The 21756-nt window shown below is 39.2% G+C and overlaps 1 protein-coding gene across 1 annotated transcript in view; it reads left to right on the forward strand.

The window, feature by feature from the left end:
• The first annotated feature begins 486 nt into the window (after positions 1 to 486).
• Positions 487 to 21756, forward strand: part of RETREG1 (reticulophagy regulator 1) — a 64284-nt gene continuing 43014 nt past the window's right edge. The window contains exons 1-3 of the mRNA XM_054633686.2: positions 487 to 815; positions 14589 to 14695; positions 16424 to 16454. Of these exons, the coding sequence (XP_054489661.2) occupies positions 586 to 815; positions 14589 to 14695; positions 16424 to 16454 (368 nt within the window). The 5' untranslated portion in view covers positions 487 to 585. The remainder of the gene's footprint in view (positions 816 to 14588; positions 14696 to 16423; positions 16455 to 21756) is intronic.

A 21756-nucleotide genomic window follows, 5' to 3' on the forward strand; every position in this document is an offset into this window, starting at 1 on the left:
TACCCCTTGTCCTATCACTGTAGTCCCTGACAAAGAGTCCCTCTCCAGCTTCCCTACAGGCTCCCTTCATACACAGGGAGGTTTCTATAAGGTCTGCACACCATCTCCTCTTATCCAAGCTGACCAGCCCCGATTTCCTCAGGCCATCTTCATAGGGGAGGTGCTCCAGTGCTCTTATCAAGTTGGTGGCAAGTTGATAAGCACTCCTCTGGACATGCCGCAGCTCTGCGAGGAGCAGATGAAGGAAGGACGAGTCACACTGGCAACACCTTCCAGCGGGCTTCACCTTCCCAAATCTAGAAAGCAACTGGGTTGCACGGCTTTCCCCGGGCAGAGAACCGGTCTCTCCCGGAGGCCGGGGACACTCCCGCCAGGAGCGGCAGCCTCGGCCCCTCCCGCCCGCTCCCGGCGCCTCCCCCGTCCCGCCGGCCGGGCCCGCCCCGCGGCACCTGCGCGGAGGCGGTGCGGGGTAACGCGGGGGCAGCGCCGCGCTCCGCCCCGGGCCCGCCCCTGCCGCCCCGGCCCGGCCCGGCCCCAGCCCCGGCTCCGCCCGGCCGAGCCGCAGCCCGGCGGCCGCACCGAGCCATGGCGAGCGCGGCGCTCCCCGCGCAGCCCCAGGAAGCGGAGGCCCCGCAGGAGCGAGGCGCGGCGGCACCCAGGGAGCCGGAGCCGGCGGAGGTGTCAGGCGGGGCCGGGGCGGCGGCGGTGCTGGGAGAGACCGGGCTGGCCGTGGGCTGCTGCATCGCGGCAGCGCTCAGCTGGGAGCGGCCCCTCCGCAGCCTGGGCGGCTTCGTCTGCGCCAACCTGCTCTTCTGGTGAGCCAGCCGGGCCGGGGTGGGCGCCGGGGCCGAGGCTGGGGTCGGGACCGCCCCCCGGGATGGGAAAGCCTCCGCCCGGCCCGGCCCGGCCCGGCCGCCCCGCCCGCAGCGGGCGCTTCCTCCCCCCGCCCCGCATTTGCCCCGGCCTCCAGGAGGAGCGTCTGCCCCGTGCCCTGCCCTCCCCTCCCGACGCCCCAGCGGGGAGCTGACCCGCGCCCCCAGCGAAGGGAGGTCCTGCTCTGCGCTCCACCTGCCCCCCGGCATTCCATGGCCCCCGGCATTCCCTGGCCCCAGCCGCCGCTCCGGGGTTGACCACGGCCCTCACGCTGAGTGCATCTGCCTGGTCGGGTTCTTTCACCCTCGGTTTCTGCCCCAGCCTCGCACACACACACGTTCTGCCCCCATATCCCACAGCATGATGCGTGATGATGATGATGATGAGTCTCAGGTGGAAGCTGAGCAGGGCGGCTGCAGGACACCCCGCCGAGAACTCGCATTTGGCACAGCCGAGAGGAGCCGCGGGCCCGCATTTCTGTGCAGAGTTTTGAAACCTGCTGAAATCGGGTCCCGAGCCCATCGGTTGTGCTGTGCTGATGCCCTGGTCCAGTACTTTAGAGTTCACTTTGGGTATATGTGCTTTTCCAAATTGGTGGCCTACTTAGTGGAGCCTTTGTGAAGTGGGCACAGCCGGAATGTTACTGCAGTGCACCAGTTCTCTTTTCGGACTAAGCTTTTTGTAGTTGGAGGCAGTTTAGCTGAATAAGCCCCAGAGATTAACATAGGGATATGTTCATTGTTGAGTTTGTCATGTCTCTTTTGTTAATTTCTGTAGGAAAAAAGTTGTCTATGTGAAACTTCTTCAGGGCTTTCCCGTGATCTTAGGTTTTGCCAATGCCTATGTTTTTTTGCTTTCTGATCTACAATATTGTTGTATGCCTGCTTGATGATGTAAAGCAATTTATAAATTAGTGCACTCCCTAATACTGCAGAGGCTCTTAGGACTGAATAGTGTTTCTTTTCCTGTGGCTAGAACTGCCTCCTTTCCTCTTAAGCAAATAAGAGGTAAACAAGTGGTGCAGTGGCTTAATATCAAACTCCTCTTGATTCTCTATAACCCTAACAGTGTGATGTTTTAACATGAGATCCAAGTCATAGAAAGAAGACTTTCTGGACCTTTGTGCTGCACAAGAAAATCTCAGCAAATATTTTCAAAATCATTTTATCCTTTTTGATCCCAGAAGCAGAATGTGCATGACGTCTATTTTAGGTTGACTTTTATTATCCGTCTTGCTCTTAGGTGTCTATGGTAAATCCTTTCATTGAATAAGTTATGTGGTTTTGCTCTCGTTTTCTGCATACTTCAGAGGTCACCTGTTCTTTCAGCCATTTGGAAGAGTCAGAATGACTTATATTTCTTTTCAGTGTGGCTCTGATAAAATTTTCAGGGACAACATCTAGCAGAATACATTTCCATGTCTTAAGGAGTAGTAGGTGCTGGGCAACCCGTTGGCTGTTTTTTCTCCAGATTTGACCCAAGCAAGGTATAAAATGCCTGCACTATTCAATGCCTGTAAGAAGTCTCCTTTGGTAGTCTTACTGGCAACTTGTTATGGTGATCAGTATTTGAAGTTATTTTACCAAAATTCATAGCTCACTCTACTGTGTTCCTTTGAGGATGAGTTGGAACAGCAAAAGTCAGGGCACGGATTGCTCATTTTAATTTGGTGGTATTGTACCTCAGAAGGAAGCTCGCTATCCTAGTGCCAGGGAGTTTTGAGAGGTGTAGACAAACAAGGAAATGTGTAGAAGCAGGAATGATGACCAGTAAACTTCTGTGGTTTGAGAACATAAGGAAAGATCTCGGTAACAAACCTATGAAATCTGACACTTTGAAAATTAAACAGTCATTTAAATCTGAGGTCACATTTCCCTGCTTTGGTGTTGGGATTGTCAGTGTTTGCAGCACAGTGTGTTTGCTGCTTCTCCTTTTCCTGTTTGAGATCCAGCTGGTCAGCCCGGTTTGTGATGACTCACACAGTCACAAACTGCTTCAGGACTGGGAACAAGTGTCCACCCCTGCTGCCTGTGAAGTCTCTCCCAAGCTTTGTGCTGGCTGGAGCCTGTAGGTAGAAGGAACATTTCCTAGTTGCTGTCTCATGTGCCTACAAGTATCTGTGCCCCATAGGGGACCCCCAGTGCATGCAGCCTCTAATCAGGATATCTCAGAGCTCAGAAGTGTGTATTGCTGGATGGGAGACGTCTCCCACTAGAGCAGCAATTGGTGGAAGAAGGAGAAAGGGGAGGTGAGGTTTAATTTTACAGTTTTCTGAATTTTGGAAAAGCATCACCAGGTCCTTCCTCCCATCCATCTAATTTTGTTGGGACTGTTTTCCTCATGGTTAGTTGAGTTCTTGTATGTTCACCCATCAAAATATTTCATGTGTAAACTGTCGCAGTAGGAGCTGCTGAGAGTGAACTGTTTCTCTGGTGTCACAGTATTTTCTTTTTTTTTTTTAATATATTCCATTATAGCCTCTTTTGTGTTAAAAAAAAACCTCTTAGCCATTGTACTGTATATAGATACATTTTTTGATGGTTACTACTAAAATATTGTTCTTGTAAGTACAAGAAATTTACTAACTTAATCTCATTCTGATTTCCTTGATTTTCTTAATATTCCTGACAATTTTTTGTGGACTCTTTAATGAGAGAAGAGTGACAGTAGACACAATCTGGCTACTGAAAAAGCATTTTTCAGTTACCACCTCCATTATTTTTTCACCGTGAACAGCTTTAAGCCTCTTGCCCCAAATGAACCTGACCAAAAATCTTTAAAATGAACAGGGGTTAAATATATATATTATTTTGCACCTAACCATCTGAAATATGATTTGAATTCTTGTTTGCAGACTGAAGTCAAAATAACACAGGAAAACAAGGCTATTTTTCCCCCCTGTTTTACCCCCGTTGTACTGAAAAAGTGAGTGATTGGGCCAAAACCAGAGAAACTCTGTGCTGGTGCCAGAAGTTCACTCCAGGTGTTCTGAGTGTTAGGCTGTTGACTGATAACTTTCAGTCTTGGGTTTAATCTTATCCAAATGTTAACATTCAGTCCTAGATTTTTAAGATAGAATTCTATCCTAATTACTATTCTCTGCTTGTATGGAATAGAGGGGATAGTGGCAGCATTTTGTTCTCCCAATCTGTAATTTTAAATTTCTACAAGGTCAGAGGGAGAAGTTTATTTTCAGTAATTCTGTACTGTTCCATGTGTTTTGTAGTTTGCAGATATCTATTTCAAATACATGTTTTCTATCTGCAAATAAATGTTTCAGACTCAAGTACATTCATGTCTGCAAGGTCATCCCTATATACACCAGTTGCATCTGTTCACCAATTGCCCAATTTCCTGATTTCCCTCGGATTTTTTGTGAAGGGAGGCAGCAGAAAAACTAAGATATAATACACCTTTTCTCTTTTCCCATCTTGTGGAACAAATTTATTGCATTGCCCTATTTGCTATTCTCTTCACCAACCCAAATCCACATTTTACTTCTGACCTCAGAAGGTATATTGAAACGTTACATGATGTTATTGTACTGACTCAACAAAGTAACTGACCAACTTTGTAAAATACAAGTATCAGTCCTTGATTAAAACAGGTGTGCAGGCCTAAGTTTCCATTAAAAATAGTCTAGTGTCACCATCCGTACTCATACTTTTTGTTTGTTTGGTCTCAGATCTAGTGAATATTTCCATTGTCTGAGAGAAACAATCAAGAGAGAAAACAGTATTGCTTATATCTGAATTGTCTGTGTGCATTGCATCAGGTAAAGATTGTGTATTTTCCTGACAGAAAATCTAGTTGCTCTTTAAATATTAGTAACAAAACACACATTCAGAGTTTAGCGGCTTGGTGTGTTTTGTTTTTAAGTGTCCAATTTGTTTTAGGAGTTGTTACTGAAATGTTTGTTTTGTTTTAAAGTATCCAGTTCGCTTTAACATTTGTTCTAAAGTGTTTCTTACTTGAAATCTCTGCTTGTCAATGAAAAAGTATACCATGAAGACATCTCAGAGTACTTTTCATTCATTAATTCTTTCAATGTAAGAAAGCAGTACTAAGCTAAGCATTTCTTTCATGTATTTGCACATAACTTGTAAATGCTACCACTACTATACCTCACTTGTCTATAAATCAAGATTTCTGCCCATTTAGAGAGCAGTGTGCATGCACAATGTATGCTTGCATTTTTGTTCTTTGTTACAAGAAGAAAGACATGCAGCAGCCCTGTTTTATGTGTTTGTGGACTTAGGTTTTTGTTCACTGTCGGCACTGACTGGCTATCACTGGAAATATAGTCTAGGGAACCTACTCAGACATTCTTGGTGATAAAATGTCAAATTAAATAAATGTCAATAAAAGAAATCTTTGAAACCAAAACATAAAGGAAATACATGAAAATTAACTGAGTTGGGGTAAGGCAGGATATTGGTATTCGGAGGCCAGTTTGTAGTATGCTGGTCTTCAGGTCACTTAATTAAATTTGTAATATCTTCCAAGCCAGGAGAACATGTATGGATTTTTCCTTATAGCACCCAGATGCTAAATATGGTTTTGAATGTGGGAAATTTTGGTCTTTGGCTGTGTTTGCTACAGGAAATCTTAGAGCTACATTCATAGCTGTCTTGGGATTACTTTCCCAAAATCCAAAGTATCAGGACAGCACGCAAGTGAATACTCCTCCCTTAAATTCTAGTAAGAGTTTATGTCTCTGATGACTCAAGTAGGAATAGGAGAGTAGGTTAAGTATTGACATTATTATTTTGTAATGATAATACCTTCATTATCAAAAAATAGAAAAAAAATTCTGGCATAGGGAGTTTTGAAATTCACTGTGCATTCACATGAATGGATTTCTTATATGGTCGCTAGTTTGTTTCTTCTAGTCTGATAGTCCTTAACTTATTTAATTTGCTCCCTTTTGCTAAGTCTTTGTAACTTATTGGTATTGGAATTTATTTTATTTCACCTAGCTGTAGTACAGCAAATTGTTGATGTTTGTGGTTTGTTGCTTTTTGCTTCTGAGAAGGTGGTATGCCAAAATACTCTTCCTCAAGTAAAGCTAAAATTCCAACTTCAGCACAAGTTGTGATATAATTTTAGGGTCTACTTGTTTTTACCCAGGCAGTTTTAGGCTTATAGTCACTTTTCCAATACAAATTATGAAAACTTTTGAAGGCTTTGGAGGTAGAAAAGTGGAACAGAAAGTTAAATTCTTTTGATTTACTTAACAAAAATTATTAAAAGCCATTAACAGCTTTTTAGTGACAGTTTTCATACTTTTGGCTGAGAGAGTAGTTTACAGGAATGAAAATTGACATTGTTTAAGAGCCAGACAGTGTTACATAAAAACCTGGACAGCTGACGGCATTTTTCAACCAATAAGATGAAATCAGGATCAGTCAGAAAAGAAATGAAGTGGCATAATTGAGGAAAAGTAAGCATTACTGAAAAATTTAGGATCAAATCTAGGATGAGAACATGATGGAAGATGGAAATCCAGAACAAAGGAGAACAGAAATTAATTGCAGCATGGCTTGTGTTTATTCTGTCTTGCTGAAACGTACATATGCTGTGTCTAAAGCAGCTGTTTCAAGAGAGAAATTATAATTTCTTCATGTATGGCTTCAAAATAATGAGACCTTTCAAATAGTAAGTAGAATTTTGAGAACAATGGATGTTTTAGGGGGATATGCTCTGCTCCATGGTAGATGTTACAGGACTAATGAGAGCATTAAAGAAAAGGAGATTTAGGGCAGCACAGTAGAGGTGCTACTGCTCAAACTGCTGCTACTGTATGAGAAAATGGGATTAAGATTTCTTCTGTACTTTGCCAGAGCACAGGTTAATTAAGGTCATCTGGGCATTTGTCTGAAAAAACAAAGGCAGCAAGGTTATTTGATGTTATGTGTTTAAATCAAAATAATTTTAACTTCCATATCATCCCCTCTTTTCACTGACATAACAGTAGAATTTGATGTTATGGTAGACCCAGAAGGTATGTAGTTCAGGTCATTTAAACTTTCTCCTTTTCAAATGCTTTTTATGTGCCTGTCTGAATGCAACAGGTTGCAGTAAATCTGATCCAAAAGCACAGATATTGAAACTTGATTCTAACTGCTGCATTTCTCAGGAGGTTTCCTTGCAAACAGTGCGAGATAATTTTGCAATGTGAAATTATTAACTTAATCCTATTTCCCAGACCACCAATATACTTCCAGTGTACTAGTTTATAAGCAAATTTTATCTTTAGTGATTAAATGCAAAACACTGGAACAATTTTTCTAGTGTTTTTTCTTAGGGGCTTAGAGTATTTTTGGTTTTATTTAGACTTATTTTAAGGTTAAGAGCTAGTTTCTTGAGTTGGGGTCGAGAACATACACAATTTGAATTCCCATCCTGTGTGTTAAGTTAGCATTGTCCATCTGTCCTTGCTTTTGCCCTGAGATCTGTGCACAGACCTTCCAGAGAACTACCCCTTCTACAGATGCCTGTAACAGTAATTTAAATTTCTAGGAGTCTGTTTCTTAGGACAAGAGGGTTATTTATTATTCAAAAGTTTTTGAATTCTAATAAGTTCTAGAAGGTTTTCTAAAGAAAAACTGATTTGGTCTGTGCTTTCTGGCTGAATAAATATGATCCTAATCTTTTCAATGAAACCTGACAAATAAGCTCTTTGAATAAAAGAGTTGTGCTTGAGTTTTCTTAGTCTTAACAAAGAAAGAATTTTTTTTAAATGATCCAAGTTTTAGAATAATAAGCATGCCTTTTCTGCTTGAGGGTTATTTTTTTTTAATTATTTGTTTATTTTTCTGTACCTAGTGTTAGAATTTTTAGATTTCTGGGTGCTATCCAATGGAACACTCTTTGCTAGCTGGCACATAGGTTAGTAAAATGAAGCATGCTTTTCCATGCTTCATTTTACTCTGTTTGAAATATCTTAAGTACCTAATTTTCTCTCTTATTTAGAGAAAAACTTGAAGTGAAAAATGGTGCTTCTTTCTAATTTATGTCTTCATGGAAGGTTTTTCTCAACTAAATTAGACATGATCTAAAACATTTTTAATGTACTTATTTTTAAGAAGCATTCCATTACAACATTTCACAGGTTTTCAGCTAAACAGATATACAGCTTTCTAGGTTCAAAATGCCAGACACCCAGAGCGCTAGTATGTATATTTTAAATTTTAATTAGCATTAGATGCGGAATAAACGCTTTTGAAATTATTTTAGTCAACAAATTGTGCTTTTTGGAAGGGTAGGGAGGTTTTTTAAACAGAATATAAGCCTTTGTTCTTTCTAAAATTTTTGACAGAACATATACAGATGTGGTTTTTTACATGTAATTCCCTCTCTTCAATATGGAATCTGCTGTTCCAGTTTTTGTGTATTTTTCAGATATGCAAGCTAAATATCATATAAATATAATAATATTTTACCAAATTATATTCTATAAAGAGATTCCACCAAAAAAGTGTGCATAACTTACTCTGACTTAAGTGAAAATCTACACTTTTTGTGTAGGAATTGGGAAGGGATTTTTGCATTATAATTCTTGAACAGTTACCTAAATACTTTGGCTCAGACCAGGTGTCTTGGTTTCAGCTGGGATGGAATTATTTTTCTTCCTGATACAGTGTTGCAGTGCTGTATTTTGGATTCAGTATGAGAACAAAGTTGATAACAAACTGATATTTCAGTTGTTGCTGATCGGTGTTTACCCTAAGTCAAGGACTTTCCAGTTTTCCATGCTCTGCCAGCAAGCAGGTGTGCAAGAAACCAGGAAGGAGCACAGCCAGGACAGCTGACCTGAACTGGCCAAAGGGATATTCCAGACCACAGTGTGGGAGGAGCTGGCCAGGAGCTGCCCATCACTGATCAGGCTGGGCTGAGCACTGGTCAGCAGGTGATGAGCAGTGGCGCCGTGCATCACTGGTCTTTATTTTTCTCTCTTTTTGTTGTATCACATTTCATTTATTATTATTGTTACTCTTATGAACTTTATTTCAATTATTAAAGTGTTCTTAAGCCCTGGCTTTTACTTCTTTCCATTCTCCTTCCCATCTCAACAGGGCAGGAGAAAAGTGAGCAACATTAATTGTCGGCTAGTGTTATACCACAACACCAAGATGTACTAAAGGAACAATGGGAAAAATACTGGATTTTTGAGATCTGACTTCCAGTGTTTTGAATACTCGAGGCTTGGATTTCTGTATATGTAGATAAAGGATTTTGATATTTACAGAGGTTTAGTATGAAAATCAGTTCTATAGAAGAGCAATTCACATAAAAGTTGTAAATTTATTAGACATAAAAAGCAGGATTTGCAAACCTGCTTTGGGATGGTTTTTCAGTGAGGAGAGTTTAAGCATCAAATTACCTGTAAATAAAATAGTGTTGAATATATATTTTTCCTTCTTGATTCACAGGAGAGCAAAGAAAATGATTGACCCTCTGATCAGTAAGGGCACAAGTTTTCTGATACTACCTTTACCATGTATTTCAAAAATATTGTTCAGGCAGTGTGCTTCATGCTGTAATTAGAAGAAAACAAGCCCTCTTCCCCTTCCCCAAAATTCTTGCTTGAGACAGTCATCAGAATTTATTGCAACCACACAGGTGTTGATTGCTCCAGCAGTAAGTGTGGAAGAATGGTCTACATTCAGCTCCAAGCAGGAAGCAGTTGCCACCAGGAAACAGTCACTACCACATCTTTTCCTTACCCAGATGCCTTCTCTGTAGATGTTTGTCTGAAACAGCGTTAGGTGGTCCCCTGTAGGAGCAAAGTACACGTAGCTTTGAAATTAGCAGTTCAGTATTCTCAAAGTGCACTAGAAATATTTCCTCTCCACAGGGAGGAAATATTCTCTGTTCTCTGTGTGGTTTATGTCATAGGCCATGCTTGCTTATCAGTGCCTGATTGGAAGAAGACCAGTTCTATGGAAAGCTTGGGCTGAAAGGTGTCGGTAGATTTTCACCTAAACATTTTATGAGGAAACAGTTATATACCAACCTTCACTCCTTAGAACTCCTTGGAATTGCTCTGGAGAGTTTGGCCTCTGGTTTTAAGATGTAAATATGAGTTTGTGGAACACAGAACTGAAGTCCACAAGTCACTCATGCAGCCAATAAATGTGTCATAAAAGCTAATGGTGAAGCAAAGCTCCATGCTCACATCTGTGTCATTGACAGCTTTCATTTATTTATGTGACTATCTCTGGATTTCATCTAGGGATAGATGGCTATTAAAAATGTACCTGCTAAGGCTTTCTAGAAATAACTAGCACTGGCTGCTGATAGTCTAAATAATTTAATTTTTTATTAAATGTTTTCTTATGTTTGTGTTTACAAAGTGCAACTCATTCATAGCTGTAGAATGTGTTGTAAAAAACTCAAATCCTTAACAGCTGAAATGAAAGAATCAAAATGGTTTATTTAACATTTGAAACAATTTGGTAGGTCTGCACCTTCCCTGTATCTCATGATACAATTAAAAATAGTTCTTGTCATGCCCTGTAAATTTTATTATGTTTACTGACTGCAATATTGTATGATATTGTTAACCGTCAAAATTTCCTCGCTGACTCATGGCACTTGAATAACTTTGTACAATCCATTTTGTGCAGTTCATTGTCCCAGGTGCTCTGGGACAATTTTGGTGTACTGTGAGATACTGCTTTGTGATACAACAAATTGACAGTATTGACAAATGACCATCCATACTTTAAACAACTGGAGAAAAGACAAGAAGAAAGTACTTTAGGCTACTTTTCTATCTTTAGGTCCACCATCATGCAGTTGAATAATTTCCACTTTTAATTGTGGAAGTTGTTGAGTTTTGATTCTTACTTGTGCAGTTTAGAATTATTCAGAGCAGCTGCAATTTAACCAGGCCCAGAAACAGAAACTGTTATGGCTTTGAGTTCTAAGGTCAGCATCTTACCAAAAAATATTTGCCAACCAATTCTAATAGCCTACAATAGTCACAGAAGGAAAATATCATTCAGGTTGGTAGGGGCTTCATGAGGTCTCTAGTATGGCTTGCAGCTCAAAATAAGATCAGTACTTAATTCAGATGAGATTGCTCAGGGTTTTGTCTTCATACTCATCAAGTTTGGAAATTCCTCAACCTTTGTGGACAGCCACTGCTTAATTATCCATTGATATTGCTCCTATTTCATTTTACAAAAATGGTTTCTCAGTCTTCCACAGTGGAGTTGAGTGGCAGGCTGGCTCCATCACACTTACATTCTTCCTACATAGAAGGACATAGGATGGAAGAACGCTGGAGGTCAGCTGGTCTGGCTTGCTCAAATGATCTCCACTTGGAGCACATTGCTCAGGTTCTCACACAGCTAAGCTTTGGAAAGTCCTACTCTGCAGTGGTCTGCCACCTGGTTAGCACCTCCATTGGCTCTTTCACTTGAGTGCTCTGGACCAGAGGACATCCTTCACAGTGAGGCCACTGTTCCTTCTTGCAGCCTCCAAGCCAGGTGGCTGTATCCCACCCCTGGGGCTGTGTCTGAGTGAGGGCCTTTCCTGTGCAGGGAGTGCCTGTTTCAGCCACTGACAGGGACTGAGTCTTGGGCACCTCATGACTGGGTTTTTTTGCAGTCCTGCACTGCCTACAGCAGAATTTTTTGTCCCCTTGTTGTGCAAGCTGTCCTATTAACTGCTGAAGTAGTTATCTGGAATGCATTATTCTGTACATTGTTTCTTAACCCCTCCATTCCCCTCAAAAAACATTCACAAAACACTGCAGAATTCAAGGGGGAACAAATCTTGGTTATGTCTCCAGGAATGGTTTTTACTTCTGCACCACTTGTAGAAGAAATTAAACAATTTGAACTTTAGCATGGTTTGTTTATTGCTTAAAAAACAGAGCATGTTCAGTAAGCTTTTCTTACATAGCATTCTTCTACAATACAGAAGGAGTGCACTATATGAGGATTTCATTCTGGAGCCTTGCATTTTTGTCAGATATGTGTGTGTCAGAAATGCTTAAGAGTACAATCTCTTACTTTTTTAAAAAAAAAGGGGCAAAAATGCCCTAACTTTTATTAATAAGCAGAAGTACCACAGAAACTATGAGTCTGGTTGCTATACATCATGTTGGTAATTCCTAGAATAATTCTGAATCCTAACAGTGGCAGTAGCATAATAAGTGGTTTTCAGATCCCTGCACGTTGAACTAACTGTTTGATAAGCTTATATTTGATAGATATATGCCAAAAGAGTGCAAGGGTGCCTTATCAGCTTTCCACTAGGAAGGGCTTCAAGGACGCAGATCTCTGACATATGGCTCACATATAGTTTTTCTAATCTCTGTGGCTCTGGCACCTGAGGGCTGACACAAGCTGGCTGAGTGAATTCACAAGGGATGGTCTTTCTTGCAAACATCACGGTCTAGATAAAGAGCTAATAATGTTAAGACATGGGAAGTTCAGTCAGAATGATGCAAAGTTCTCCAAAGAAGTTAAGAGTCCTTGTTTGGTGACTACATTGGCTGCTTCAACTGGATTACAGTTTTTTCCCTCAAACATTGGAGCAGGGACACTGCAGTATTGAGAAGGTGGAATGACATGACTTGGAAGCATCTTTCAGAGAGGATGCTACCTTGTTAATCCTTGTTTGCTAATCCTAGTCCTCATTAGAGCAATTGTCTTTAACAGCAGGTGACAGCTGTGATTGCAGTGAAACTAACAGTGTGGTTTAGTTGGGAGCATAAAGTAGGTCAAACATGTTCTGTGCATTTTTTGAAAGACACACTAGCCATCTTAGTAAGCATCTGATCTTACCTTGAAAAGCTAGTAAGATGTGTGTGTATGTACACACATGCACACACTTGAATATAAATTCTGGTATTGATGCATGTGTTTGAGACCATCAAAAAGTGGCCAGTGGTAATTGCTAAGTCAGGGCATTCTGTGTGATTCTATAAACGTTCATGCACAAGCACCATGAAGACCCTGTCAAATAGACATGGTATGAAGCCCAAACAGTTTGAAGGTTTGCATTTGTTATAAACTTCTGTTGCATAGAAGTTGGATGAAAAATTCTTCATTTGATTTTTTTAATACAGCATCATATCTCTCCCCCAGCCTGTTATCAGTAAATTAAGTAAGTAGGCTAAACAAAGTCTTCCGTGCAGTGGAACTTAACACTTAATCAAAGATTTTTAATGCTGAATAATATTGCCAAGGAAAATAGTAGGACAACATGATGCAAAGCTGTTACAAGTTTTGCATTATCAAGCTATGATTGGGCAGTTTTGATAGAGGTTGCCCTGTAATAATTTTTCTCTACACTTCTCTGTGAGTTTTCTTGAGCTGGCTGAATTATACAAAGGTGCTGATTTTATACATTTATTTTATAGGATAATCTTATAATTCAAATTCTCTACAGATATAAAAACCCGTTATATTTGGATAAAACCATAAGAGTGAGCTTATGTGTTTGTATTGGAATTCATATACTGGTCTGCTCAGGGTGATTGGTATTATGAGTTCGTGTTAAATGTGAAAATTAGTGGCTTAATGGAGATTTTCTTTTTGAGGTTTTCAAGGAATACTGAAGCAGTTTGCTACTACAACAGTGTGTCCTGAGCTTGTTAGAAACATTGTGAAGTCAGTTTACTTTCTAAAAATCCAGTGCTCAAAGGGTACCTCTTGGCTTCCTGCAGTGGCCATGTTTGCTGCTATTTTCACTCCCCTTCCCCCTCTTTCTTGCAGAAAAGCTCTGCAGCAGAAACTGGGTAGAAGCTGAGTAGCCAGCTGCCCTGTTTTCAGCTCTGAGAGGTTTCTTGAACACATCTCAGCTTTGTATGATTTTGTTTCTGTTGGTATTCTTATTTGATCCAGTGCCTTGGACAGTGGCTTCTTACTGGTCTTGGCTAACCTGAACTTTTTAAAGTTAATTACTTTTACTTTGAAAACTTGTTCACTGTTTCTGTTCAGATCACTTATTTAAAGTGCTCAAAACTAACTATTAAAATACTTTCGTTTTTTAAATTTACTTAGTTGAATTTTAATTCTTTTTACTTCACACCCTTTTTTGTGAGTTAAAATATTTGCCAGTAAAACAGGTAGAAGAGCTTATCTCCAAACACACCTGGATAGCAAAGTCAGCAATGCATGAGATTGTAATTCATACTTTCTGAGTCTAGGTCTGTTTGACTTGACTAGACACGTTCTAAAAAAATTATGTAATTAAAAACAAAATTCATGAAGTCTTGTTATGAAGACAAGTTTTAGTGTTATGCCATTATATAGATTTACCTCATCTTTGTGTTTGAAAGAATGATTTGTACAAAAATCTTGCTTAAACATAGGTTCTGAAGAAAGCAAAAGAAAAATTGTTACCTTTTTTGTGCATTGTGCCAAGACAGTTTTAATGAAACCACAATTAATTTAAAAGTAGTGCTTTCTATGCAATAATTATTTTTTTTCTTTATTTTCTCTGTGCGTAAGTAAAAGTATGGACAAAAATCTACTACAAACTCAGTGTTTAATCTTTGTATCTTTAAATGCAATGCTTGGAGCTCAGTATTTACTTCTCATGCAAAGGTTGTGGGGAGAATCTGAACTCAATTATTGCAATCTGAGTGTATTTCTTCCTATTTATTTTCAGTATCAGTAGCAGCTGTTAGTTTTTGCATGCTTCCAATGAGTTTTGAAGTATTCAACATTTATTTCTTCTTGATATTCTAGGTTTGTTGCATTGACCCCTTGGAGAGTATATCATCTGACTTCCCTTATAATACTTGGAGTGTTAATTCTTCAGATAATGAAGGATTTGGTATTCTCAAAAATAAAAGGTAAGTGTACTGATAGAATTCTGTGCTTAAACCCCTGCACTTTGGAGCATGCTAATTCATTACTAGAGCCAGGCCAATATTATGATTATTGTAAAAGTATCAGCTAATATTAGAGAGGGATAGTAGATCTGCGATGGTCTGTTGCCATTTTCAATTAAGTTTTGCTATGTTTTATAGGGAGGGCTTTAGGAGATTTGTTTTACCATTTAGATGAGTGTAATTGTTAGGAGTGGACAGTCATTCTTGTTTCTTAACTGCTAGGTCTGAAAATGCATTCTTTTCTAAAATACAAAGTTTTCCTAGACATTCGTACTTCTTCCAACATTAATCATGTAAGTTTTGGAAAGTTTGGGACATCCAATATATATCAGTGAAATTTTTAAATAGACAGAGAAATTACCTATCTTAGCACAGTTGAAATAAGAAGTGAACAGTATTTTCTTTTTACTTTGTATAGCATATATTTTCCAGAGTGTATAAAGTCTTATGTGAATTCAAGCAATTTTTAAAGGGATTTTGAGTTTGTTGGCTGGTCTGGTGGTTTGGAATTTTTTTTTTCAATTCCTGTCCTGTACTTCATTACCATCTTAAAAATTCTTGGACAAAATGCTCATTATAGGTTTTCTGTTTTCTTTGCCATGAAGATTGTTTTTTTCAAGATTCTTATTTTGCCTTTTATTTATTGTTAAAGCCCATGCAAAGTGTTTGAAAAAACATCTGAACATAGTACAGAAGCAGGAAATAGATGTCAGAGAAGCATGGTATTCCTCTGTGATGTACTAACACTTAATTTCTGACTGCCAAAGCCAGTTGTTCCCTGCTTAGTTACAACAGGTATTTGCTACCTTTTCTGAAGGATGATTTACTATCATTCCCTTTTCTGGGAGTCTTGGTTACCGTTCTGTTTCCTGCTTGAGTATTGCAAGCCCAGAGGCCAACTTTTAAAGCTAAGCAGAATTTCATTTTTTAAGTTCTGTGCTGTATAAATCTCCACAAACATTGAATACTTGCTAGCTGGAGGGCAATGACTTAGGTAAATTCACTCATACCTGTAAATAATATTTTTGTAATGACCAAATTCAGGATGTACCAATCTCATGTTTGTCTGATTATTTAACGATTCATTTTAGAGGTGAGGCTAGGAAGACCTGCTTCCTAGCTTATAGAATAATTATTTACTGTAGTAAATTAATTTATTCTACTATTGTCTTTGATGCCATTGTGGACAATGTTCAAGAAAAATCAGGCCCTTGAAGTAATACTGCAGGAGTCTTGTGGTAATGAATAGAAATCAATGAAATGCCACTCCAAGAAGCAGAAAAAATTCTTCCCAATGTATCACGTCCATGTAGCTGCTTCCCGCTTCCAGCCAGCCACTAGATGGCAAGACTATTACAGATTCATGAGGAATGCAGAGAGGTTGTCAGTGTGTAGAAGTAGAAGGTATGTTCATGTTAAAGTTATGTTATCATCTTTATGACATCCTTCCATGTGGAAATGTAGCCACAGAGGATCCTGACTTTTTCTGTTAATGATTTTAACTGTATGTTAAGTTTACAGAAAGCAATTCAAGAACTGTTACTGTAAGATGATACAGCTTTCCTGTTTGACTGATACAGAGAACTCCTTAGTCATTTTGTCCCAATTCTGAATATGTTCTATGAATAAATAATAAAATTCTTTCTGATTTAGTGCATTGTGTTTCATCTTACATTCTTAAAATTGCAGGTGCGCAGCTTTGGAGGACCATCACTGGCAAGTAGGTATTTTATTTTTAATGCATGGTTATTTATTACTTTATTTTTTTATAGTTGGCCTGGAATTTTTTTCTTTAAAGTCTGTTTTCTTCTAATAAATTGCTGAATTATTTTGATCTTAAAATATTTTCTAAGTTTATTAGTGCTTGTTCATGATTTTTAATAAATTCTTTCTTCTGATTTGAGTTATATTAAAGTATATAGTAACATATCAGAATACCTCTAGAAATGCTTTTTGCTACACTGGGATTATCATGCTTTGTGTTTTCTGAGAACTAGTGCTTTCTTTGAAAAGCAGAATAATACTGTGTTGGTCAAAGAGGTAACTTTTAGAACTTATAGAACTTTTAGAACTTATACCAGTGCTGCTGAATAGAAGTAGGTAAGATGGCTGGGGTTTCTCTTTAAGTCAACATAAGTAATTGATTGTTATAAATGCGAATAAATATCAGTTGATATCCATATGAATAGAAATTAATAATTTTGAAGCCTATTGACCTGCCTGTCTTAGAAAAATGTTTATGTCCTATTACTGTAGAGTATATAATTTATTTAATTTGTTGGCAGTTGTCCTGGTTCCAGCCAAGACAGATTTTTGCAGTATCCAGAAGGGGCGTGGCCAGGACTCAAAGGACTTTTTATTCTCTAGCACCTCTCCTCATTTTCCAGGGATGGGGGAAGGAGTCCCTTCCAGGTCCCATAGTGTGACAGCACGGTCAGGTGTGGTCGGGAGTTTACACCTGGTGTGTGAATCATTCACCTCCCACGTACACTGATATTGTCGCTGTTACTGTTTATTGTTCTTTCTCATTGCTGTTCCCATAAATTGTTCTTATTTCAACCCGTGATCTTTACCTTTTTTGTCTCCAGTTCTCCTGTCCAGCCCTCCACAGGGGAAGGGGTGATGGGGAGTGTGTGGTTTGGAGTGTTTCAGTGGGAACACTGACCTGGGGAACACCATTCCTTCAGCACAACAGCAGTATAATCAATGTCTAAACGATTTGCAGACAATCCATTTTCAGAACAAAAGGCTGCATATTTAAGGCATTATTCTTCTAAACAGACCACAGGATTTATTATATATCTGGCATAATTTGAAAGCATATCCATTAGTACTATAGCGTGGCACTGAAGAAACAGTAATGCAGAGTTGATAAAGCGAAGATGCTGGGTTTTGTTCTTTTCGTTGTCTAGAGACAGATATCAATGTCATAGCAATTACAGAAGGCAGTTCAGATGTGCAGCCCCTGTTCAGTTTCATACCTCTTAACTTCCACAGGTATGAAATCTCATAAGCATAAAATGGAGCTATATGGAATTGATGACAGCTTAGTTTCTAATCTGAGCAGAGTAAAATGCTTTTACCATAGCTAGTGCTACTTCATGTATCTGTGTAGAGTGGCAGTGCTTTAAAAGTTTTAATTGAGAAGCTATTCCTGTGGCACAGTAGATTAGTATGATTTATATTTCATTTCTCCTTCCTGTTATTTGCCAGAGAAATTTACATAAAATTTGCTGTCTTTCAGGGTTTTGAATCTGACTTTACCTGTCTGTTTACATTACAGAAGAGGAAGGCAAAGAAAACCAAATTGCTTGTGAAGTGAAAGGAAGCATAGGTTTTTGGCTGCCTTTTGTTTCCCTGAAAAATAATTCTGCAGTCTGATAAATTTTTCTTCTCTTACTCAGTTCATCAGGTCACCAAACTAGAATAGTTGATTTTAATTAAAATATTATAAATAGTACTTTAAATATCTTGGATTCAGGTTTTCATTTGTTCAGAATGCTGGACTTGGTTTGCTGTTCTGTGGGGAGACAATGCAGGGAGCGAAAAAGAGAATTTGATGAGCTCACCATAGCTCATGCCTTTGGGTAATATAATACAAGCATTGTATGTGTCCATCGAGCCCAGACTCTGCTCTCTGAAGGGATCCAGCCAGGAGAAACATGACCTTGGGTAATGTCCTGCATTAAAGCGGGGTTCTCTTGGTGTACTTTCCCAGCAGCTTCCAATTGAACCTTACCCCTACCCCCCTCCCAAGCTATTCTAGGTGGACCTACCATGAATTTGTCTTGTTGCTTTTGTTCTTAGAAACTTTTGCTGTTGGCAACACCCTGTACACAGAGATCCACAGCTGAACCACGTGCTTTGTGAACAGTCTTCTGTTCGTTTACTGCCCTATGATAGTTCGTAAGCTCTTCCTACATTTTTTCCTGTTGGAAGAAATATTGAGCAATTGCTCTCTATTAGTATTCTCCAGCAAGCTGTGACTTCCATAAACTTCTGTCCCGACCTGTTCTCTTCAGTTCATGACTGCTTAATTGTTTCTAAAATAGAGATTCTCTGAGTTTTGATGTCTTCATTGTGCTTTTCTGCATTTTTCTTCTGTTTCTGTGCCCCTTTTTGCTGGGGAGACAGAATTACAAATAGCATTCAGGGAGATCCTAGGACTATACATTGTCCCTCTCTTCTTTTCATAATAAATCCCAACATTTGATTGGGGCTTTTTCAACCTCTGCTGAGCTCTGAAATGGTGTTTTCATGGATCCATGTTGTCATGGATAATCACCTCAAGGTAATGTCTTGAGTAGTAAAGATCAGCTTAAAGCCTATATGACTTTAAGAGTTATGGGGTTTTTTTATCTTTTAATTTCTTTACATTTCATCTGCCTTTTTGCAAGAAAATCATGTGATACTTGATTAAATTCTGCTAATCCTTGCAGCTGGTCTCTGTCCTTACCAGAATAATTCCTCTCATTTGTCATGGCTTCTTATGCTCCATAAAAGCATTTGATGAGAGACCTTGTTGAAAGCTTTCTCAGAAATCCAGGTAATTTTTTATGGACATCAGTGTTCATCTAAAAGCAGGTTCACTTTTGGAAAGGACGGAAGGTTTGAGATACGATGTCCTTTACAGCTTACATTGGGACAGGCATGCATGCCCTTTGTTAGTTTTCCTGACAGTTTGCACAGAGCAGAGATGAGTGTTTAGTGGTTTGCAGTTCTCTGGCTCTTGTGTGCCTTCCCTAAAAATAGATATTGCTTTAGACACTTCACAGTCCTCTGCCTTAAGGCAGCTTTAAGAGACGCTGTTTAACTGAAATGAAATTTCAACTGGTGCACCCAGCCTTTCATTTATAGCTTTTATAAGTTCACAAAATGACTTTGCGTTTGTTTGCACTGTGGGTGGTCTTTTCTTTTTCTGAATGCTCCTATAAATGTGCCTGTTGATTGTATTGAAATTGAAAGAATTCTGTAAAATGTTGAGGCTGGGTGCATGGTTCCTTTTCATTTTACTCAAAATTGGATATGAAAAACTGTTTTCATGTTATCATATATGAGCAAGATGTGCCAAATATATCCCCATATCCAGCAAAGAATCACTGGCTCTTAAATAACTTGCAGAGAAAAAAATGTGGTAGATCTTTGTGGTGATACTTTCAGTGAGAGACAATGCCTATTTAATAAATGTCTATTCTAATAAATAACATGTGTGCATGATTTTTCTTTGGCATGATGGCCCTACAGCCCTGCATCTGTAGTTTGCCTTAAGGTCCATGCAGAATGGCTGTATGCAGGCAGGAAAGGATTTCTAGTCTGTGCCAGCTTTGAAATTCCTCTGGATTGTTTTGGCAAGTGCTAGTTGGCATCCGCCAAAAATGTGCTGAGAGCTATTTTAATGATTTAACTGCAGAACTGACCAATTCTAGTGCCTGACAGAACTGCCACACTCAGTTTGGTTTATTGAAACAGATGTAGGTGGTACCAAAATTATCAGAACAGACTCGTTTCCTGCCCTACCTTTTTGTTGTGTCATTCTGGTTTTGAAAATTAGTATCAGTCAGTCACAAGCTCAGTCGAATATTTCATAAAAGGCGGCACTGATTTCTGATGAGTTTTATAGTGAAATGGTAAACTTTTGGTAGTTGGAGGGTGAATTAATGATTGTGACTGTTCTGAAACTTGCATTTTTTCAACATTCACATGCATTGTGTATTTTGTCTGCTGCATGTACATTCCAAGTATCAGAGACTGAAGTACTTCAATGAAAATGCTGTTAATTTGTGGCACTTGTTTTTGGTCCTCCTTCATCTTTGTTGAACATTGCTGACTAGTCAAAACAAGCATAGCATTACTTTTTTCATGGCCATAACTTAAATGCAGAATGCTTGTTGTCTCACATGTAAAATGTGTCTATGTAAGAAGACCTGTGATTGTATTTCTAATGGAGTCATTTAGTACTATTTTAATTTTAAAATTTCAAACTGAAGATAAGCTAAACCTTCCTTAGGAATGGTAGCATTTTAGCACATTTTTTCCCCCAAATCTAGTTCTGTTTCTGAGGAACTGCTGTAAAGGTATCTTGCCTTTTTTAAAAATGGGTGACAGCTTTTAAAGGAGCACTGGAAAAGGTCACTTGTTAAATTACTCTTCCTTATTATAAAGCTGTTTTATTTCTTCCTATCCTAGAGAGATTTCTTTGAAATCTGGAGCTTGTCTAGTCAGTGCGGTGTTATGTTTAGGTCAGTAGATGTATTAGAATATCCACAGGAATTGTAGCACACCTTCATTTCTTGAGTGGTCAAACTTAAGAAGATGAAATTAATATTAATGCAGAATTATTATTTTATAGCAAGCCTAAAAAACCCTAGTTGCAGCCTGAGAAGGGACTGAGCAACAGTCCTTTTAAAAGGCCATCAGTGAATGACTGAAAATAATAAGCCAGAAAAAAAGGAGTTAATGCTCTGAAGACAAGCAGCTCTGCATAGTGTGTTTTCAGTCCCCTGTTATGTTTTATCATTTTCTCAGATCAAAGCTACCTGGGACTTCTGGGAAGAGCCTTGCCTGACCAGTCATGGTGTTAAGCTCCCTACTGCACTAATGGCTGCTTCAGCCACAGACTGCAGTAGGTGTGTAGTACTTACTGTATTATTGAACGTTGAATGTTGTGGATATAATCCTTTAGACTATGAAAATAAATCCTGAAAGGGTTCTCCTGACCCTGTAGGTTGAAATAAAGTTTTTTTAATTCCCAAAGCACATTTTCTTCTCTGCTCCCGAGAGGAGGAAAAAATAAGCGTGCAGCACCATGAACAGCATGTCTGATCCACTGCCGCTCGTGTTTTTGGGTCAATGAAGATTTGGAATTCCCTAAGAAGAAACAGTAACATTTGCAAGAGAAAAAGGACTCTTCTTGGTGGAAGATTTTAACGGGCAGTTGTCTTTATTGAAGCACTTTAGGACTTGATGTTGAAAACCATGGTTAATATTGAAGTGCTCCTGAAGCTCTGTAGTTAGCTGACTGA

The sequence above is a fragment of the Agelaius phoeniceus genome, chromosome 1 (genome assembly GCF_051311805.1).
Source record: "Agelaius phoeniceus isolate bAgePho1 chromosome 1, bAgePho1.hap1, whole genome shotgun sequence".
Lineage (NCBI taxonomy): Eukaryota > Metazoa > Chordata > Aves > Passeriformes > Icteridae > Agelaius > Agelaius phoeniceus.